Source organism: Homalodisca vitripennis, chromosome 6 (assembly GCF_021130785.1).
Source record: "Homalodisca vitripennis isolate AUS2020 chromosome 6, UT_GWSS_2.1, whole genome shotgun sequence".
NCBI lineage: Eukaryota > Metazoa > Arthropoda > Insecta > Hemiptera > Cicadellidae > Homalodisca > Homalodisca vitripennis.
Window position 1 is genome coordinate 97,712,738 of NC_060212.1, and position 14,584 is coordinate 97,727,321.

A 14,584-nucleotide genomic window follows, 5' to 3' on the forward strand; every position below is an offset into this window, starting at 1 on the left:
ACTTCACTAATTGCTGGGAATTTAATTGTTGATGTCCTCAAGAGCTTTGAGCTAACTATCATAAACCTATCCAGCCAAGGTTGCGTTTAAAGAGTTTTCTGAGAACCACCAAATTCGGGGCTGGTTTAACACTATGAGTCAAAATGTTAAAGCATTTTGGACCTAAGTAAAATAAACTGAATTTTTGAAAATATTAAGGCTGAACCTATCTGTGGTTAGCCGAAGTCTATTTCAGGTACCGTACCCAAAAGTGCGTTAATCTTTAACTTATTTGCGTATTGGATCTTTGGTTTTAAATAGTTCAGAAGATGAAGCAGAAGCCTAACAAGATGCAAGACCTGTACGACATAGACTATAGTTGACTATATTTGATTTTTGCGGTCTTACAAAATCTATAATGACCTGTTTTCGAGCAAACATGGAAGACAGCCTAAAACATTTGCTTTGTAAAACATTTTATAATTTAACATTATAAAAGTACCATTTTCATTGAACAACACCAACAAATGTACTGACTTTATGAAAATTGGACTGGTGATCAGTAGAACGGGATTGGAAGTAGCGAACTGAACTGGTTTGCTGGAACACGTATTGTTACGTATTAGCAGATACTTATATTTTGGTACGACCCATTATATATTTTAAAGCTCTTGCTTCACTCAGAGTAAAGATTGGAGTTTCTAGAAGTTTTTGTCGAATTTTCGTTTTTGTAAGCCAGTAATAAAATAGGTCAATCATGTCTATTTATCTCTGCTATTACTGCCCTAAAGTTACACTATTCATTCAGTCGTTTCAGAACTTCTGAATACTTTGGCATTGTTTTACCGACTTACGACAAAGTTTCAAGCACTACATTGATTGTTTTGCAAACGTTTAAAGGTATTTATGGCATCACGAGAAGTCTTATCTTCTGTGAACATTCATATACTGCAGGTGAACAGGTCCAAGTTCTCTGTATAAACATTGTTTTATGTCAGCACGACCACATGTTTAATAAATTTAACCATTATTTTCAATTTATTTACTTTCATAGAGTGTAAAAATGAGTACGCCGTTTTTATATTTCAGCGTTTAGGTAAATAATCTACTTTTTTGTTCTCTTAGGATTAGAAGCTTATAAATAGCACCTAGTCCTATAAGGACCTTTACGCTGCTCCCGGAGTGACAGGATATTCTGAATGGGTAAGGTTGGGGGTAGGAGCCGCCTCCTATTGAGATTCGTGAGGCAAAGTTTAGGGCACTAATCTCAACAAGTCATGTCCTCTGGAAGAAGGGAAAGCCCTTTCTGAACGAGCCTCTCCAGTCAAAGCAGATAGGGGATGATACACCCGTATGTCTAGGCTAGCAAGAACCTTTGAATCCTAGGAAATGAACCCCACCAACTCCATCTCCCGCAGTAGACTAGACCCTTCGAATTGCCCTTGCACCCCAGAATCTCGACTGTGCCGCTCTTGGACATCCATAAGTTTGCCCAGATTTAAGTGTTATGTCGGTTTTTTGTGTACCCACTGTGTGTTCAACTGGAAGGTATAAACCAGCCAGATGTGACACCTCAGAGTTAAATTAAAGTAATCTACCTATCCTAAAACATACGATGGTTAGAATTTGACTCAGAAGACTCCCTTTGAAGCAGTCGACAAGAACTATGCTAGATGAAAGTTCGCTGGACTGTGCGTTTGAACTAATGTACCAATACCAGCTCTAAATGTTCTAAAATATTAAAAGTCTTTCTCAGTTTATAAACAAATAAACACGTAAATAGTATCGCTGTTAATTTAATCTTAACTGTAGATTTTTAGAAAATATTAAGTGTGAAATATGAAAGACAAAGTTACTATGTAGCGTGTACTATAAATTTAAATATTGCTATAAAACCCATATTAGTTGTCTTTTGACATAAGTAGGCTTCTCTGATCTGTGATGTGCATTTTCATGATCGAGAAACAGAGCAAAATCAACTATGGAAAAATAATTTAAGTCCGATTTAAATTAAAATGGCCATAAATATATATGTATGTATGTATGTATGCATGTATGAGCACTTCTGGTTCGTGTTCATTATATTTCTGACGCCAATATTGAGTTTGCTTTGTTGCCACGATCACAAAAATCTGTCGAAAAGTGTATATATATTCGACAGATTTCTGTTATATATATTTTGTGGCAACAAAGCAAACTCAATATTGGCGTCAGAAATATAATGAATACGAACCAGAAGTGCTCATACACGTGCAAAGCCTACGAAATTGAGTGCGAAGCCGCGGGCATCTACTAGTATGTTGAATAAATTAATAACTAATAAATACCTTTTACGAAGACTTTATCCAACAAAGAAAGAAAATACGAGAAAAAAACTAAATTGTTCTTGACAGTTCAGTAGTCAGCTGATAAAATAAAACAAAAAAAGTTTTACATAGTACAATAATTTAAATTGTACATAATAAATTTTATAAATAAAAAAAACTATACGATGATGTCAATGTGTACGTACTAAGCTAGTAACTGTTGTGCAGACAGGATGTGGCAAATGTAGGTCCTTACTGTAAATTTCACCTCCGCCAGATTGCGCCAGAGGGCCAATCCTAGGCGTGCTGGATCGTGTTGACTAGGCCAGTGATGGCACGCTAGATTACCGTTCTCCGCCATAGAACTCCACAACAAAGGTCGACATAGAGTATAAAGAAGGACGTTATGTTTATTAGAAGCAGACACTAAAGTAATTCGTAGACAAATTATTTTGTGTATGCAATGTCTATCGTATTAAAAAGTAAATTCTCGTAATATACATAGTTTGAGTAGTTCTACAATAAATTTAAATCACCATATACAGGGTGTCCCGTAATAAATGACTAAAACTTTACTAAGGTATAATACAGGTGAAAACAGACAAATTTAATCATATAATGTATAGTCAAACATAGCTTTGTTTTTTGTCTATCTGGTTGTAAGTGTTTTTTAGAAATTAATTTGTACCTATGGAATGGTTTGAGATATTAAGTTGAAACTGTGCAAGTTTAATGATCTTATTATTGTACGTCTTATATAAAAGTTTGAAAATATTATCATTTGAAAAAACAAGATTACAGCCACTCAGAAATTTCAAAGTCCGATAACCTTAAGACGAACTCGATATCTCAAACCATTTTATTGGTACAAATTCGTGTTACCTTTTCATTATACTACACAAGACAGTAATGATTTCTAAGCACGTTTAGAAAAATCTTGATCGCCCTGTTGACACATACTATACGAAAAGTTAAAAGAATGTTAGAAGGAAGAGACGAAAGTACATAACGTTACGTTTTCCGCTCATTTCCTAGTGAAACATCTGCTATCTTTTGTTTAGACAGTTTCTGTCATGAGTGATGTATTAGTTTTCATCACTAGGACCAAACGTGGTTGTTTTAGGTGCGCAATCGTGTTTTACGATCAAGGCGGAAATAAAATTAAACGCCTACACACCTTAATTTCAGATCTCTGTTACAATTTAACGAAAAACAATCACTTCATAGACCAACTTAATTGTCATCAACAACGCTGATATTTGTGCAGTACGATAAAAATTAATTTTACCAGCATTGTGTACTTTGTAGTATACTTAAAAGTAAAATTATAGTGACATGCGGGTTATACTGTATAACAATTTACTGATGGCTTTTGAAAATAAACGTAATAAGCAAAATTTTCCTCAAGATTGTCGGGAATGGCTGTAAAAAGTATCTGTCTGTATGATTGCTACATGATATTTTGTGAGACAGGTACATGCAAACTCAAATAAATAGTATATACGTTGCTACAAAAATGCTATATTCACGGAAAATAGGCTGTTTTGGATTTGTAATTAAATATGCCATTCTGGGTATTATCCCAATCCCAACATCAATACATAAAGTCGCTTTTTGTGTTGGTCTCTTTGTGCATAGATATTTTCTAAACTACTCTATGGATTTTGGTACGGTTTTCACTGTCGGCTTCGTTATAAACTAGGACGGGTTCTTAGGTATGATTATTCAATGTTGTAATTATTAAAGAAAGTAGAGAAAAGTTTGTATAATGTCAAAACTGATATTTTCTTAGCACTTTCATTGTTAATACTGACTAAACCGTACCACTTAATAATAATGTGCTAAAGAATTGTACATATCAAAAAGATCTACATAAAAGTCCCGCGGTGGCATATATGAATGTCCAAAAAATATCAACAATAACAACTTTTATCTTTAAAATTTTACATTTTTATTATCATTTCCGAAGCTATTTAGATCATTAAAGTATCATATCAATGCATTGATATACATACAAATTAGATAAACTTACTCTTTAAGCATCGGTTAGGTCAACCTATATTTTTCTTGTGAAGTTGTTCGCTGGTTAATCATCCTATTATGCTGAAGTTTTCAAATTGGGAAAATCATAAAACCCACTTGGGGGATTTCTCAAATGAGGGGGATACATTTCTTAATTTGTTTAACAGCAATCAGCTCATGAACCCTCTCCAATGTTCTAAACGATTTTGTCTATCCAATTCCAATTTTCTGATTCGTTTTCATTTACAAACTCCATTTTTATCTATAACTCTCTCTGAAACAATATTTTTGTAGTTCATAACTGACTTCTGATGATTGGTCTCGTAAAACAGACTCCTCTGTCTCTTTTAAGATCACGTTCACGTGTTTAATAGTTTCATGATATTTCATACAGTTAGGTATACTGCCCCAAACACATCTCCAAAAATGCCACTTCATTTTCCACTCGCAATAAGAGAAAAAGTTAGTTTTCCTCTAAATTTACTCCCTGTAGAGGTTAGTAATCTTAGTTTTTAGGATTATAAAGTGACTAAGACCACTGCTTATTATTGGCAGTAGAAAACCACCCATTGTGTTGGCGACTTTCATGTGGCAAGGAAATTTCAGAACAATCGCGTACACTTGTCGCTTAGGTATTCCACCCTGCTGTAAACAAAAGATAAATTCCCTAGTGGTTAGCTAACTAATCACTCGTACTAGATTTAAATATTGAAACAATTTTTACAGTAATGGTATATTTTTCAAAACTTTAGTAACAAAATAACTATTTTAAAATATATAACAGTTTAAATTAGTACATAGGTCCACGTATGAGATACAGTACTCCTTTCCAATTATTTTAGACATAGTCTTATAACCAAACGTGAAGTCGTCTCCATTGTGGTGGCCGTTTGGGTTGAAGTGATAAAAGACGGTCCGATTCACATGCTGCATATTACTCCTTTGTAATTCTTGGAAAATGTTTTTGTTTGGTCTTGCAGCATTCAAGAATTGAATAAAACTAAAACCCACAGTCTTTTAGGAACAAGAGCAGAGTGCAGCTGGTTAAATATGTCGCTTTATACTCGTAATTCTTCCAGAGTTTAACTTAACAAGATCCAAGTTTTTTTGGTTATTTCATCGAATCAGAATGTGGATTATTTGTTGTCTTAAAATAGATTAATTTGAGCTCCCTCTCTCGCCTTAATGCATTGTTTTGTACTTGTTACTAGGATGATACATTGGGTCTGTGGAAAACTTACTTACGTAGAATGAGTCCGATTCATCATCAAAGTTGAAAATTGAATTATTCAACTTATGTATTTGTGAAAGTTCTATAATTACAATTTGTAAATGCTTGTAAAGCCTTGGATAAGATGTCATAAAACTGGTTTAATCCGCACTGTAGAACTAACCCATCTCGAAAACCGCGAATACATACACTGGGCTCTGAGGAAAATAGAGACAGTCTTGTCACATTCAAAGTTAACAATAAAATCACAGTCATAATAATATCACGCTATAAATCAGCAACATAATCAGAAATAAGTTATCATTCTTTTTACAAACGTTTAAAATGTTATGTTCAGAAACAACTACAGTCTTTCTTGTAATCAATATTTCATTGATGAGTCTACTAATTCTTGGTATGATACAGATTTTAAAGGTTTGTCTGGTCCTAGGAAAGCAACTACATTGTTGTATTATGCTGATTATGCTGGACCTATTATAGGGCCTATAACAGGCCCATACAAAAGCTGAGCAATGTTTCCTTGTATGTTAAATCCTTCATTGTGTAGTAATTCTCAAACCTTTTGAGGTAGGAAGAATTTTTGTCTCTTAAACATTGAAATTTTCATAAGGAACAAAATTTTGTACATGTATTTGGAAAACTCACTTTATTTTCTAAATATGACTGAGATATTTGAAATGAGAGATCAGAAAATGAAGCCATGAATTGTTTTAACTCTGCACTTTGCCTATTATTGAATATTTAGAGACAATTATATTATTGAAATTTATTGTAAAATTAGAATATTGACAAGTCAATCTAATTCTTTGCTTAGATTAAATCCACTAAAATGCAACACTGAATTAATGCCACAGAAAATCCATGGCATTACATGAGTATTTAAACAAAACGTATTAAATAAACATGGCGCACATAATTAAATAGTTTACCCCCTCGCCAAAAACTGTTGTGGCTGGAAATAAGCACACATTGAATTTGTTGATTGTATTAGTTACACAAGAGAAATGATAACCCAACCATTGCTATAAAGTGAGGCACGATAAAAGTGAGCACTTAGAGTTCAGAGGGATATAGGTAGCAAATATGTTAATGGTAACTATCACAATTACATGGCACAGCTCTAGCGTCACACCTCTGAAATAACCCCGGGAGCTAATCACATTATTGCCGTAAGCACAATTTATCTCCTGTATGAAAATACAATCAAAGTTTTAACCAATAAAACTATATATACAGTAATATAACATTTATTATTAATAGAATAATATAATTAACAGAATAAAACATAACAGTAAAAAAATTTAGTACATGCTACTTTCCAATACATAGAGATACAAAAAATATAGTATCAGGTAATACATCAAAATTGTGAAGTGTAATCAGAAATGATTAGGGGTTTGAGAATGGTTTTTGTGTCTATAATAATTTTATTACTCTTAATTGTAATTTAAAGATACACATGCAAGGGTTCTTCTTTCCTTATTATGGTGGGCGTTCTTCATACATTTTGACGACCTTTTCTTTTATACGACGGAAAACAGTAGAAAATATATATAGAATTTCGTATTGTGTTTTAATTAATATAAAATTGTGTAGTTTTCCATGTATAATAATTTTTAGAGTTTTCAACATGTATTCTCTGCTCAGCCAATATTCTAACTTAGTTAACATTGGCTACATGGAATTTCCAAAGTCCTCTAGAAAATAAAGAAGATTTCACAGTTAACCAGTTCGCGGGAACGGGGATTCTTTCCAGCTTATGATGTTAGTGTTACTGTTGTGTTGTTTGTTGTTATTGTTAATGGGAAATTCTGGGCATATGATTGATTGACAGTGAAGTTGTTTTTGTTTCGTACTGTTATACTCAAATTTAAAAGGTAAATACTCCGCTTAAACACCATTGTCTTTTTATGTGTTTGTTTAAAAACAATATTGTTTTTGTATATCTTATCATCTCATTACGCAATCATCAAATGTTCTGCTAAAATCAGTCAAGCATATTATAAAGGTAACAACATTGTAGCCTAAATATTTTTTGTAGACGTAGTTCTTACAATTAGCTTTACAATCTCTTATAGCCTATTACTTCTTCATATAAAAGAATACTATATAAAAGTTCTATCTTAATCTAGGAAACAAACAAGATTAATAAATAATCAAAACTAATGTAACCATAACTTTGTATGTATATACTAAACACTTGCATACCCTGTGTAACTTCCCATCACATAAAAATAGGTTTTATTGATTTTATAACAACACGATTACACAATGAATGGGTAGGGTAAGATAAGCGGACCCGGTGTTTTATATTGAAGAATTTAATCATCGATACCTAATATTCTCATCTCAAATCCTAGACTATCAATCGATAAACGTATCTACAGTCCTCAACAACAATCATATGTTTTAAATTAAAATATGAATCTAATATTTACAGTAATCAAACAAATTATTATAACCAAAATTAGGAAAACTGAAGACGACCATATTTGCTCCTCTCACAGTTACAGTTGTTTCTTTCCCACAAATTTCACATAGTGGGGTTTTCGGTAAGAGCCAAACATGTCGAAGCCAAGAAAAACATGTCTATTCATCTTTAAAAGCAATTTTGTGTAGCCTAGTTTTTTGACTGAAAATTGACTACCATTTTTAATAATCAAATGTTACATTTATGTAAAATTGAAATATTACCCTACGTGTATTATTTGAAAGTGTTTACAGCTGTTGATATACCTATAGGTTATTTAAGTTAATTGTTCAAAATAATTAATTAATATCGATTGATTACATTGATGGTTATGATTAGGTAAATGTCGTTTGCCAATTTCTATATAAAACACTGGGTCCGCTTATCGTACCCTACCCCAATGAACTTATACTCTTACTCTGAAAAAACACAATGATTAAGTTAATTTAAAAGATATAAATTACTCTCGTAATATTTGAACTGCTCATGTAATCCGCAATGAAACATGTAAATCACTGTCAAAATTAATTAACAGTATTAGAGTTAATGCGCTGCAATTGTGTAATAGACCCTATCGAAGAGGCAGTGAAGGGTATTGAACGAGACAATTGATGTTACTAAACTAAGCTGTCCTGACCACAGACCACAGCTATTGGGAGCAGATAACGCTGAAAATCATAGATAACAAGAATTTAAATTTACATTTCAATTATTAAGAAACAACAAAGTTATTTCTGATTTCCTCCCCAGTAAAACCATGTGTATATTTTTGTTCAGGACGATGAGCAGAATACGTTAATAATGTTTTATCGGCTATTCTGACCGTTAAACGTACTGATATCGATATGGTCATTATTACATGTTCACCTCTGCATAGTAGAATTTTGTAGAAACAGGGATAACAATATTTACAATTATGTTGACCCCTTAAAATCTTTTTTATACTGATATAGTATGTTAGCCTATTCACTCAGGAAAGAACATTTATTACGAACATGTCTTAACCCTTTGACAAATAGGCTGCAGTATAATAAGCGGCCGCCTCCACAATCATTGATATCCATGATTATATAAACTATCAAAACCAAAATTTTGAGTTGAATGACGTTATATGCATTTTAAATTACTGTATAGTTCAGCTGTTTAATTATTGTACATAACTTTCTTGTATCTAAAAAAAGTAATAATATAATGATGAATAAAAATCTATCTAGGCTATGTGTATTTATAAAATATAACAAACAAAATAGTGTGACATTTAGTTAGTTAGGTACTCTTAACTATTTTGTAGGATAAACATATGTGACAGCTTGTGACCCAAATAACACATGTTCATCGCCGTTTTACTTGTGGCCATTACTCAAATATCATACATTTGATTTTACTTTATTTGAATTAATTTCCAACAATATTGTTATTTAATACATTAAAATAGTTGGCAATAATTAATTGTAAATAACTATAATTAGAATGTTTTTGTATTCGATAATTTAGGTATTTCTCGTTGATAATTTGGTAGGCTACCATGATTCAATTGTGGTGGTGGCAACTTACTGTAATGAAGCAGACTATTAGATAATGAATGTGACCAGCATTTGCCCTTTGGTCCTACGTGAGGAAGACAACAATTTTCACAAGTTAATACTGAGAACTAATAATTTCTCTATTGTAACGTCAAACATTTTTTTTAACTTTTGATATCTGTTATATGTATTACACTTTGTCATGCATACTCGCCAGAAATCTAAAAATGCATTCAGCTATCATAATGCAACAGCAAATTCTAGTGTGAAAAAGGTGCTGAAAAGTAAATTTACAGAATTATTCAGAAAGTTAAAGGTAGTTGTATGTTATAGTTGTGTGTAGTTGTCTTTATAAGCAACTATATCAAGATCATTAGTACATAATCTGGCAGGCCAGTTTGCTTTTATTTGTGAGTCAGTGGCTAGCCAGAAGCAAATTCCAAAGTTCTCATCATGAATCTACTTTTTCATGTTTTATTTATTTAATCCTTTGCGATCAGCAGGCCTCTCTAATTTGGCAAAAACTTATCTCTCGCTCAGTTTGGATGGAGTCTCTTGTGGTTGTCTTCTCAGCTCTCCGGGCCACTCATAGTGGCCAGGTGGATTATTCTACATCTCCACTTGGCTCTTGCGTGGAGATGTACGTAACTTTCACTCAGATTTAAATGGCAATATTTGTCATTCGGTACTTTAAATAACAAATTTCAATTAAATTCTCAAATATTTCACAAAGTTTATTAGCTTCAAGGTTCAACTTTATTGATTGATTATTTATTGTTTGCTTTTAAACAAACCAAGTAAAATGTAATTTAAGGTATGGGTTGATCTGTTTTAAAAGTTTTTTTGTAGAATAAAATTATAATCAGTCTCAACTATGTCTCTAGTATTAACGGAATATAAACTGGTTTCTATGATTTGAGCTTTATCTCCACCAAATTCACTAGTACTTTAATAAATTAATAGAAAACACTATAGCAGCTATAGTGATGGTGATAGTCATTTTTACTATTGTAGGTAGAGAAATATTAATTTAGTAACTTATTTGACCGAGATATTGCAGCACTTTCCAGCTACAACTGGATAAGGAGTGAATTTTATAACAGTGTAATACAGTGGGCCATGAACTGAACGGCAATACAGCAAAGGCCACTAAGTATGGCCCACCAAGCTGACAGACAGGATGTACTCATAAATCAATGACCTGATTGAGAGAACAGTCATGGCAATCCTTGTATCCCGGCGGCTTGAAATGGCAGTCATATAAGTTGAATGCCAATTGCAATTTATAACAGGGAAATTGAGGTCTCAAGTATTTGATATAATTTCAGAAACAGATGACTTCATAAAAGCAACTTAGAGATCGTGTGTAAATGAGACAGGGATTGTGTATCTAATGAGACATTGAGAGCACCTCTGTTCATTTAGGTTACATTAGATTTCTGCTGGGAAATCAGAAAGAGCTCTCCTTGTCTTTTCTAGTTTCCAATCTTCACACACAATCAACTAAAAACTCACCATATTGCTGAGAGTACATTTTGAATACTGAAATTATGGCATGTACTAAGTAGTATTCCCAAGGATGCTTTCAGCCCTGTTGGATTCATTCGGACGAACTTTGGCTCCAGATTCCAGAAGTCAAGTCAATGACAGTGTCAGATCTCAGATGTTGCACTTAGCGGAAGATTAAGAGCTAAACACATTCGCATTTAATCATCCTATCCCGTGACGATAGCTGTGGAAACAGTTGTCATCTGCACATAGAATCAATATTTAATTATTTTAGTTATCTAGATCCATCTACAGATTTTCATGGACATTTATTTAAAATATATTATGGAATAAACTTTAACCATTTATTTCATAACTTTTGAATCTTGTATTATTTGATACTAATTATAAAATGTGTTAAAACTTGGTCCCCAAATGATTAAATAAAGGATCTTTATCAATAGTGCGCGCTGAATAAATAATTTTTTGTTTTATATAACAGAAATTCTTATAGTCATAATGGGAGACATGAACGTAAACAGTCTTAAAGAAGATGAAGTTGTCAATGCAAAGTTTCAGGAACCCTTGATATCTTTTGGTTACCTCACTAGACTAGTAATACCACTACTTATCTAAGTTATAATGATATTAAAAAGACCTATAGACTGATTATTTGGTCACTATTTAATCACCCTCAGCTCCTTCAGAAATTGAAAGTTCTAGACATAAATGTGAAAAGAGCACAATGGTATCACAGCTATTTAAATTACAGGCAGGAACGTTTTTGTTGTACTTATTTCTCTTAATCTATAATTGCAAGTAAAAGTATGTTTGTCATTAATATCTGCAGACCAGTTACATGCAGACTAAGACAATGAACATTTAAATGCGTTCTAATAAAAGAGATTTGTTCATGTGTGAATGACGAATATTTAAAATAGTTTAAAGAATAACATGAAGTTATAGTTTTTTATAGCTTAAAACCATGTCGTCTCTCCAAGCTCTCTCCTTACTGTACCTATCAAATTCAAATTCTTGAAATTTAGGAGACTATTGATGTCCGGGATTTTGATGAAGTACGCCTCAAAGGCCAACTGGACAAGATATTAAGTAATTATCAAGAATCCCCAAGAGGGTTCACTTCTGGCTTGTTTATAACACTTCCAGTTGAACCTACACTTTGTACAGCAAAACCAGATGTGTCACTTAAATTTGGGTAACCCTATGGGTGTCCAGCGGAACATCACCAACCGCAAACACTGAGTTATTGAGGTGCAAGGGTAGATCAATAAGTCTAGTATACAACAGGAGATGACTGTTCTGAGTTGCTGGGGCTCCCTAATTGTTAAAGGCAGGTAGTTGTTAGTCTAGACATAAGGGTGTGCTACCCTTGCCAGCTTTGCCTGGAGAGGGAGAGGCTGTCACAGAGCTGGCCTCCCCTTATTCCAAGGAGAGATGACAGAAATTAGTGACCAAAATTCTTCCTCATGGATGTCAATAGGAAGTGCCCCATACTCTGAACCTTACCCATCCTGAATATCTTGTCACACCGTAAGCAATTGTAATGGTCCTTTTAGGAGCAAGTCCAATGAGAAGGTTCTCAGCTTCTTGTCCTAAGAGAGCAAGAAAAATTATCAAGATGTAAATTTGGATTTCTATATTAATTTTTTATTTTTCAGATGGGTAATGAAAAAAGAAAATTGAGATCAAGCTCATCCCAGAACTCAGAGGCCAAAAAAAGCAAATTGTCAAAACAGAGTGAAGAAAAACAACCAAGTAAAATTAAAACTGGTTTTAAGAAAACCAGAGTAAATGGACCAAAACTAATTCCAATACAAGGTACCTCAAAGTGTTGTGTAGAGCAAGATGACTGTACTATCCTTAAAGGCACAGGAAGACCACGTGTAAACCATATTCAGTTTTTGAATCAATTCCAAAGAGGTTTTGGCAAGTTATCAGTTTTAGAACAGGTAAGGAGTTTGTTTGTATAAGTGTTTTCTACCTCGTTTAATATAGAATTAATAGTAAATCAAACTATAATACTTTCTGACAAATTTTGAAGAGTTGTTAGTTTGTAAAAGGGTTACATGTAAAGTGCATATTTTAAATTTCCATACAATTAAAATGTTCACAACCATATTTTGGAAGATTTGCAGTTTTAACACTTTACAGAAAACTAAATAAAAACATTGAAAATTGTGGTTTATTAAACTTAATATAAGTTGCTTTATGTTATAAAGACTCTAAACGTGGCCTGTTGATTATATGTTTCTGTATTCACATATAAAAAAATTGGTTTTATACGTTTGTATTTAATTGATTATAGTTTCTTTTAATTAAATAAGATATTAAGTTGAAAAATTCAAGTGACATGTTAAAAGTGAGTATCTGGGATTCAAGAGTAATTTTTTCTAATACCTTCTAGAAGAAGGTGAAATAGAAATATAGTTTTTTAGGAGACATGGATTAACAATCAGAGGAGGTAATGTTCAATGAAACTCATTTTTAAGTTCTTAAAATACTCATAAGAACTGGTTAAGACTAAATTTAATTTTGTATTATAATAACTTTGCATGCAAGATATTACTATGTGCTAAATATTGCTTCATGCATCAGGCGCATACAGCGTAACACTTGCATCGCTGCAACAGCATTACATGTATTAATGCACAGATATATATGTTTTTCTTTAACACTAATAAATTGTGTGTTTGTTAATTGTTATGTCCATATATTTAATATTTCTTATAATGTTGTCATGTTTGCTGTTAACAAAGACATATACTCGTACATTTTGACAAATTTAACATAATTTCCATTGTAGTTAACGTTTTTTTTTTTTCTTATTTTCCTATTATAAAAATATACAGTGGTTTTGGTGGTGAGGATGGTATTTGTTGCTGCACCTAGTGTATGTTTTCGGATATTTTTAAATACGGCAGTAACAAATGGGTTAATACAGGCTAATTGTCACTAATTAATGTAATTCTACTCTTCTATTCCACTTGTTTATAGTGCAATGCTACTTATATTCCTCTACTTTATTTGTTAATTTTCTTATACAAAACTATGGATGAACAATTTCCAAAGTAAGAATAAAAAATATCCCAACAGAATAAGTTTAATAGCTCTCTATAGGAAACATGTGTTTTAAAATTATTATCTATGTCAAATACATGCATTTTCCAGTTGTTTATACAATTTTTAATAGTAATTTTGTGCGTAAGCAGTTTGGACATCTCATCTTTAACCATTATGTTCAATTGTTTGCCCCCTGTAGATTGCTGAGCAAATTTACACCCGAGACTTGAGATGGTTTACAATCTCGACACAAGTATCTACTCCAGACTTACGTGTGACAGCAATGCAGTGGCACCCCCACATCCCCAATCTCTTGGTCTCCGGAGGCAAAGCTGGTACACTGCAGCTTTACGATACCAAAGACCTAAGCTTACTAAACGAGCCGAAGAGATTTATTGGGGTAAAATATTTTGAAACAAGCCAACATTTATATTTATACAAATTAAAAAAATAAATAATAGTAAGCATAATTAGATTGAAAAAA

At 32.6% G+C, this 14,584-nt stretch overlaps 1 protein-coding gene across 2 annotated transcripts in view; it reads left to right on the top strand.

Annotated features, from left to right (window-relative positions):
- The first annotated feature begins 7,274 nt into the window (after positions 1-7,274).
- Positions 7,275-14,584, top strand: part of LOC124364607 (DNA damage-binding protein 2-like) — a 46,487-nt gene continuing 39,177 nt past the window's right edge. Inside the window, exons 1-3 of one of the 2 annotated variants that reach the window (XM_046820208.1) lie at positions 7,275-7,546; positions 12,699-12,989; positions 14,300-14,500. In XM_046820208.1, coding sequence (XP_046676164.1) covers positions 12,699-12,989; positions 14,300-14,500 — 492 coding nt within the window. In that variant the 5' untranslated portion in view covers positions 7,275-7,546. The remainder of the gene's footprint in view (positions 7,547-12,698; positions 12,990-14,299; positions 14,501-14,584) is intronic. The other variant, XM_046820209.1, reaches the window with a different exon arrangement.